We start from the raw sequence: 8719 nt of genomic DNA, 5'->3' as shown, positions 1-8719 counted from the left end.
GCAGTTACTGTATTAAATACTTCAGTTACTATAGTACGTACTGCAGTTACTATAGTACGTACTGCAGTTACTGTAGTAAAAACTGCAGTTACTGTATTAAATATTTCAGTTACTATAGTACATACTGCAGTTACTATAGTAAAAACTGCAGTTACTGTATTAAATACTTCAGTTACTATAGTACGTACTGCAGTTACTATAGTAAAAACTGCAGTTACTGTATTAAATACTTCAGTTACTATAGTACGTACTGCAGTTACTATAGTACGTACTGCAGTTATTGTAGAAAAAACTGCAGTTATTGTAGAAAAAACTGCAGGTACTGTAGTACGTACTGCAGGTACTGTAGTACGTACTGCAGTTATTGTAGTACGTACTGCAGTTATTGTAGTAAATATTGCAGTTACTATAGTACGTACTGCAGTTATTGTAGTACGTACTGCAGTTATTGTAGTACGTATTGCAGTTATTGTAGTACGTATTGCAGTTATTGTAGTACGTATTGCAGTTATTGTAGTACGTACTGCAGTTACTGTAGTACGTACTGCAGTTATTGTAGTAAACACTGCAGTTACTTTAGTACGTACTGCAGGTACATTAGTAAATACTGTAGTTATTGTAATAAATACTGCACTTATTGTAATAAATACTGCACTTACTGTAGTAAATACTGTAGTTATTGTAGTAAATACTGCACTTATTGTAGTACATATTGCAATTACTGTAGTAAATACTGCAGTTACTGTAGTACATGCTGCAGTTACTGTAGATTACTGCAGTTACTGTAGTACATGCTGCAGTTACTGTATATTACTGCAGTTACTGTAGTAAACACTGCAGTTACTGTAGTAAACACTGCAGTTACTGTAGTAAACACTGCAGTTACTGTAGTACGTACTGCAGTTACTGTAGATTACTGCAGTTACTGTAGTACGTACAGCAGTTACTGTAGTACGTACTGCAGTTACTGTAGTACGTACTGCAGTTACTGTAGATTACTGCAGTTACTGTAGTACGTACAGCAGTTACTATAGTACGTACTGCAGTTACTATAGTACGTGCTGCAGTTACTGTAGCACGTGCTGCAGTACATGCTGCAGTTACTGTAGTACATGCTGCAGTTACTGTAGTACGTGCTGCAGTTACTATAGTACGTACTGCAGTTACTGTAGATTACTGCAGTTACTGTAGTACGTACAGCAGTTACTATAGTACGTACTGCAGTTACTATAGTACGTGCTGCAGTTACTGTAGCACGTGCTGCAGTACATGCTGCAGTTACTGTAGTACATGCTGCAGTTACTGTAGTACGTGCTGCAGTTACTATAGTACGTACTGCAGTTACTGTAGATTACTGCAGTTACTGTAGTACGTACAGCAGTTACTATAGTACGTACTGCAGTTACTATAGTACGTGCTGCAGTTACTGTAGCACGTGCTGCAGTACATGCTGCAGTTACTGTAGTACATGCTGCAGTTACTGTAGTACGTGCTGCAGTTACTATAGTACGTACTGCAGTTACTGTAGATTACTGCAGTTACTGTAGTACGTACAGCAGTTACTATAGTACGTACTGCAGTTACTATAGTACGTGCTGCAGTTACTGTAGCACGTGCTGCAGTACATGCTGCAGTTACTGTAGTACATGCTGCAGTTACTGTAGTACGTGCTGCAGTTACTATAGTACGTACTGCAGTTACTGTAGATTACTGCAGTTACTGTAGTACGTACAGCAGTTACTATAGTACGTACTGCAGTTACTATAGTACGTGCTGCAGTTACTGTAGCACGTGCTGCAGTACATGCTGCAGTTACTGTAGTACATGCTGCAGTTACTGTAGTACGTGCTGCAGTTACTGCAGTACGTGCTGCAGTTACTGCAGTTAATGTAGTAAAATGCAGTAGTGTTTCCCATATTTGTACTCTGACAGTAAAGCAGTGTAAATGAGGCCTCAGCTGCTGGCGTCGCAGGGAGGAAGGTGAACCATCAATGAGTGTTTCTGGGATTTATTTTCAGTTTCCTTTTTACGGTTGTTTCATTTCTTTGCTCAGATTTATTCTTTCTTCATAAATGTTCCTCTTTTTTAAATGGTCCTACAGTGTGAGTAGAGTGTGACGAAGTAGAAGATATTAATTTATAAGCGTTTGATTTGGGTAAAATATGTTTCAAATTATTAATTTTTTATTTTCTTACTTGATCATTTTGATCTGTTTTAATTACGACTTCTTGCTGGATGTTTCTGTTTATTACAGATATTTAAAATAATTACTTAGTGAAAAGTACTAATAGTATAGTTCTGTGTAACTGTAGTATCAGATCAGCTGATTCTCCATTAATCGATTGTGAAAATAGTGAGAAAAGCAGTGACTCATTCATAAAGCTTCTCCTGTCTGACCAACAGAAGGAAGCTCAAATTAATTCATTAATCACTGTTATTAATAATTTGTGAAATCTTTTAAACCGTCAGTAGTTCATTTCAGTAACGATCTCGTCAGCTGCACTTTATAAACTGTGGGAGTTTCATTTATAACTCAACATTGTGTTTTACAAACTCTTCATGTGTAAAAACTAAATACTTTGGAAAGTAAAATGTACTTTATCTCCCTCAGAGCTGGAGTAGCAGGACACTCCATCGCCACGCCACTATTGTTGTTGTTATTGATGTTATTATCGTCAAACGCAGCAGTGATGTGGAAATTAAGACGCTGGCGTTACTGTTCTAATGAGCTGTTTGTCTTCAGGACTGAATAAAATATTGTTCGTTAGGCACATCTGAGATTTAGTTTGGATAAATTGTTTAATTAATCGAATAATAGCAAAAGTATCTTTAGAATAGTGAATGAACTATAAGTTGTGATCTTGTTTCGAACACCAAGGACCGTGAGAAACAGCATTTCGTTCATTCGTGTAACGTTACTGAACATGTGGCTGAAGGAAGGTGAACTAGCCGCCAAAAAACTCCCTGCAGTCTGAAGAGACGTTAGCGAGCGCTAACCGCCTTCACTTTCCCAGCAGTCGGAAAACAGTACATTAATTACTGTGACATCCTCTCTCCGCTTGCTCGCCGTCGCTTTCTGCCACCTGACGCTAGGGCTGCAACAGCTAATCGACGCAGTTGGCGAAAATCGATTATTAAATTTGTTGCCAATGACTTTAATCATCGTTTCGTTCATGACGTCATCGGGCCGTAACGACACCTGCAGCTTAACGGAGTGAAGTGATGTGAACAGCAGAGTTAGTAGAACAACGTCAGCGCTGCAGTAACACCTTCACTACCTAAAACCTCCAGCGTGTGGCAGCACTCCACTCTTCACTCAGACAAAAAGGTCGTGAGCTGCAGCAAAGCTGAGCTCTCCTGGAAACACCTGAGCGTCTGGAGAGGAGGCGCCTAACGCTGAGTCTCTGTGGACGATCAAGACTCGTCTCGGTAACATTAAGCTAGTTGGCGAGCTAGCTTCACGTTACAGCCGCGTTACTTCACGTAATGAGCTGAAAAATTTTCTATACAGTTTCGACTGATTGATTGATAATGGCGCTGAGAGTAGCAGATAATTATGATAAATAACGGCCGCGTTCACCTTCCAGATGTGCCCTGACTTTACAATCATAAACGATGCAGCTGGAGAATGTGTTGCTGCCGAGTGCGCAAGATTAGACAACACGGGACAGTTTCATACTTTCTAAAGAAGAGAAAACCGTTCTCCTGTCTGTTGGTGAGGCGGCGGCTAATCCGCCCCAAACTCCCTTACATAATCAGAGTTTTGTGATTTGTTGAGTTAGGGGAAACTATACAAACCTTGTGAAACGCTGTCTACTACAGTACATAATCGTTATTATTGACCCCCCTGTAAATTCGGCAAACGTAATGCATGACGTTGTTCCTGTCTTTGTTTACAGTGTCAGTTGCAGTACTGCTCCGTCACTAAACAGCAGATCAGCTGCTGAGATCAGTGGATGATTTCAGTGGGACTTTCTGTTGCTGCAGCAGAAACTACTACATTAAAAGATGTATTTTTGAAAGCAGTATTTATTTTATTGTCGTGACTGTCAATTGGCACATGCCTAAAACCACCTCAAGTTTAATTCAAAAGCTGATAATTAAATAAGAGGCATTGTGTAATTTTGCGATTCCTAGTCGGGAGGAAGCAATTCGTCCTTAGAAACCGCAGGCAGGCAGCGGTCGGGAGGAAGCGATTCGTCCTCAGAAACCGCAGGCAGGCAGCGGTCGGGAGGAAGCGATTCGTCCTCAGAAACCGCAGGCAGGCAGCGGTCGGGAGGAAGCGATTCGTCCTCAGAAACCGCAGGCAGGCAGCGGTCGGGAGGAAGCGATTCGTCCTCAGAAACCGCAGGCAGGCAGCGGTCGGGAGGAATTGAATTGATGATTTGCATGATGATGACCTCACTGTTCTTGATGTTTCACTAGTTCTCACCGGTTGCGTTGTGTGTGTTTCAGGTTCGGACCGTACGGGATTCCTATCACAACGTTCCCCAGACGGGATGACCGGACTCGACCTCAGGTGTCTGTGCAGTCACAGCCGGTCACCAGTGACGACCCGTCCACCAAACGGGAAGAGGTCATCGGCAGCCCTGCCCCGCCTCACCCCTGGACCTGCAAACCGCCACCGCTGTTCCAGGAGGGAGCGCCATACCCCCCTCCTCTGTTCATCAGGGACACCTACAACCAGGCCTTACCTCAGCCGCTGCCACGCAAGATCAAACGGCCAAAGCGGCGCTACCGCTGTGAGGAGCCAACCTCCATCATGAACGCAATTAAGCTCCGCCCCCGCCAGGTGCTCTGCGACAAGTGCAAAGGTGTGGTACCGTCAGGCGGGCACAGGGAGGCACGGCGGGGCACGGTGGACCTAAGAGGTGAGGAGGCGTCACGGCGGCGGCGACAAGCTGAAGGACCAATCTCCCTTGAGGTCAAACGTCTGAGGAGCGATGACAAAGGACGTACCTCCACCGAGAGACGCTCATCATCAGGGATACGTGTGTCATCTTCATCATCATCTGCCTCTCGCCGTGTCCTGAGGGGCGTGGCTTCATCTTCATCCTCGTCGCAGTCCTCATCCAGCCGCATGTGTCTGAAGCTGAACTCTAAGAAGGTTCTGGCCAAAGGTTCTGCTGTCGATCGCTCCAAAGCGCGGCAGGTTCTCAAGAAGCTAGCGAGGAGTTCTCAGCCGCCACCGCAGCCTCATCGTCGGCCCAAAGACCACAACCAGAATCAGAACCAGAGCCAGAACCAGGACCGCACCAAGGCTGTGACCCGTGCTGCTGCCCTGCAGAACCACAACCAGAAGGTCCACTTCACTCGCCGCTTGCAGCATCTCAGTGGCGCCACCGTCAGCTCGCCGCTTCCGCCCAGAATGCGCCTCAAACCTCAAAGGTATCGTACCGACGACAGCCAGGCGCCCTGCTCCTCCTCGTCCTCCTCCCCACCAAAACAGAGCTCTCGCTTGTCTCCTCCCAAACTTGTTTTAAGCCCCGCCCCCACATCGAGCCCAGACCCACCCTCTCCCTCAACCAGCTCAGCTCCTCCCCCAACATCCTCCTCCTGTGCAGCCAGTGTAGCCGTAGAGGAGGTCTGCCCTCCTGAGGAGGAGGAGGAGCAGGAGCAGGAGGAGGGAAGAGATGATGGGCAGGTGGTAGAGCCTCCTCCCTCCTCTTCCTCCTCCTTGGACTCCTCCCACTCAGAGTGCAGCTCCTCAGAGACCTTTGACCTTCCCCCTCCTGGAGACCCGCCCTCCTCCTCTGCTCCTGCTCCCCCTCCCTCCTCCTCGTTAGGGCCTCAGTGTCCCTCCCCCACCGTCACCCCCCCCTCCAGGGCAGATGGTGAGGAGTCGCAGGCTGCTGGCGAGCAGGAGGAGGAGGAAGGAGGTGAATTGAAGAGGCGTCGTAAGTCTTCCACATCCTCCTGCTCCTCCTCGTCCTCCTCGTCCTCCTCCGTCTTCTCCAAATTGGTGTCCAAGTGTTCGCTCCCTGACGGCAGGACAGTTTGCGTCGGTGACATCGTCTGGGCGAAGATCTACGGATTCCCCTGGTGGCCGGCCCGCGTGCTCGGTATCACGGTGGCGAGGCGCGGCGACACGGGGCTGGCGGTGCGGCAGGAGGCGCGCGTCTCCTGGTTCGGCTCCCCTACCACTTCCTTCCTGCCGCTCACCCAACTCTCGCCCTTCCTGGAGAGCTTCCAGTCCCGCTTCGACAGGAAGAGGAAGGGCCCGTACCGCCGCGCCATCGCCGAGGCCGCCAGCGCTGCCAAACAGCTGACGCCTGAAGTCCGGGCGCTGCTCACTCAGTTCGAGACGTAGCATCAACAGCAGCCACAAACACCTCCCCGTCCCCTCCCCACATGCCACGCCCTTTTCAACTATGCCCTGCCCACAACAGGAAGTGGCAGGAGCTTGCTCCCCATAGACTGATACCTGTCTGTCTGTCAGAGACTGACGCAGACAGACAGACGATGTTCATGTTTCTGTTTCCTGTTCTGTTCTTCCTGTTTGGAGGAGGGGGCGGAGCTTCTGAGTTACCTGTCAGTGTTCAGGGGAGCACTGGGCGGGGCTTATCTCTGCAGTCACCTCCCCTGTCCTCACAGAGGTCCTCAGTTTCAGGCAGGTGACCGTCAGCGACTGCGTTTCCATCGCCTCGCCGTCACAGCGACGCCATCCCCCTATGATGTCACAGTTATGTAATCTGTGTCATACTGAATGCTACATCATGATGATGTCACAGGTTTACATCAGTAATAATGAATCAACCAATAAGAATAGGTGACGTAAAGATAAACACTAAGCTGACATTTGCTAAGCTAGCTGTTCTAGCTCCTGAATCAGACTGTAATCGTGTAGGTTCGGATTTGATGCTGTCAGTCCGACATGTTTGTCTCTCTGGCGGCGGCGGAGTGAAACGCTGTGACACGCTGACGTGTCACTTCCTGTTGTGTTGGTTCTCCTGGTTCCTTTGGGTTCTGCTGAGGAACGCCCACAGGAAACATTTATTTTATTTTCACAGACGCTTTGTTTCCGTTTACAAAAAGATTAAAACTGTGAAACACAAAGTGTTGTCCAAACTGAGGCCGGGGTTCCCAAACAGGGTCCAGACCGCCTGAGGGTTTAGTTTTATCATGTGATTGTGTCTGTCTGTCCTGATTGGTTCCTAAAGTCAGGGATCCACCACAGTCCACAGGATCCTGATGTGTGATCAGTAATCGAACTTTCTGATCAGTGTCATTGATTAGAGAAAATTCTGCTGCTGTTTAAAAAGACTTAGTTTGAAGCTCGGATGTTTTATGCAGACGATGTCGCTGACGTCTTGCTCGTACTGCGTTTGAGACCCTCAAGCCTCATTTTGTCAACACTAGACGGACAGGTAGGACAGGTAGGACACACTGACTGTTAGACAGGACAGCTGCTCTGCTCTCATGACGAAGACGACGATGATGAAGGTGGATTTTCCCTCTCTGCTGTCTAGTTTCAGCTGTCAGACTCTTTTTACCGTCTGTTTGCAGATCAGAGATCCTGAACTAAAACTGTTGATCCGTCTGAGTCGACCTGTGTACATGTTCTTTTTTCTGATGTTTTAAATCTATTAAAAAACTGTCAAACTTCTCTTTGAATCGTCGTCATTTAAACTTTCTTCTTCTGTGGTGCTTTACTGTTGGAGTCGCTGGGCTGCACACCTCGGTCAGATTTTCTCACCTGCAAACAGATGTTTGGTAAACGGGTCTCAGAGCTGCTTTTACCACCACGATCAGCAAAAGTTAAACAGCCTGTTTAGAACTCCGCTCAGAACAAGTAACGATAGAACATTTAATCTGAAACCTGTAAACAGTAAAAATAATCTGGCGAATTAAACCCGACAACATTTCCACAGCGTGCTGCTGATGCTGGGTAAAAACAGCTCTGATAGTCAGAGTGGGAAAATACCTGCAGGTACTGACTGCATGCTGGAACCCGTCACTGGTACTGGATCGGTACTGTTCAGTACTGGCAGAACTAGACGCTGATAACCGGATCGGTACTGTTCAGAACCGGCTAGATCGGTACTGTTCAGTACCGGCAGAACTAAACGCTGAAAACTGGGTCGGTACTGTTCAGTACCGGCAGAACTAGACGCTGATAACCGGATCGGTACTGTTCAGAACCGGCTAGATCGGTACTGTTCAGGACCGGCTAGATCGGTACTGTTCAGTTCCGGCAGAACTAAACGCTGAAAACTGGGTCGGTACTGTACGCTGTTTGCTAACCAGTTCCCCTGAAAAAGCCGATATGAGAACGTGTGAAATACGATGTTATTTATTATTGACATGTCGAAGTTAAATATTCTTCACATCAGTCAACACGATCGTAAAGTCACAAACATTAATTAAACGTTCGTTACCAGTCGGCGTCTAATAATCAGCTCTGATATTATAAACGGATCAATACCTGACGAAGCGTTGGCTCTGAGGGGGAGGAGCTGGTCTGATGACATCATCAGTGACACATTCAGACCCTCAGATCAGTCATCATGTTGTGACATCACTGACAGCTGTAGAGTCTGTAACACGCAGAGCAGTGCATTGTGGGATTGTTGGAGGAACTTAATTTACGGATAAAAGCACAGGCAGTAAACAGGAAGTGATGTCACCTGTCTCTCTCTGTGATGACATCATCAGTGACACCTGTCTCTCTCTCTCTGCAGCACGACTCTGAAGAGCTGCTGACGCTGAGAATCCTGCG

The 8719-nt window shown here is 47.0% G+C and overlaps 1 protein-coding gene across 1 annotated transcript in view; it reads left to right on the top strand.

Annotated features, from left to right (window-relative positions):
- Positions 1 to 7606, top strand: part of pwwp2a (PWWP domain containing 2A) — a 19706-nt gene extending 12100 nt beyond the window's left edge. Inside the window, exon 2 of the mRNA XM_046039413.1 lies at positions 4456 to 7606. Within this exon, the coding sequence (XP_045895369.1) occupies positions 4456 to 6310 (1855 nt within the window). The 3' untranslated portion in view covers positions 6311 to 7606. The remainder of the gene's footprint in view (positions 1 to 4455) is intronic.
- The last annotated feature ends 1113 nt before the right edge of the window (positions 7607 to 8719 follow it).

The sequence above is a fragment of the Micropterus dolomieu genome, linkage group LG23, assembly GCF_021292245.1.
Source record: "Micropterus dolomieu isolate WLL.071019.BEF.003 ecotype Adirondacks linkage group LG23, ASM2129224v1, whole genome shotgun sequence".
NCBI lineage: Eukaryota > Metazoa > Chordata > Actinopteri > Centrarchiformes > Centrarchidae > Micropterus > Micropterus dolomieu.
Note: the sequence above shows the minus strand (reverse complement) of the source record. Positions and strands in the feature narration are given on the sequence as shown.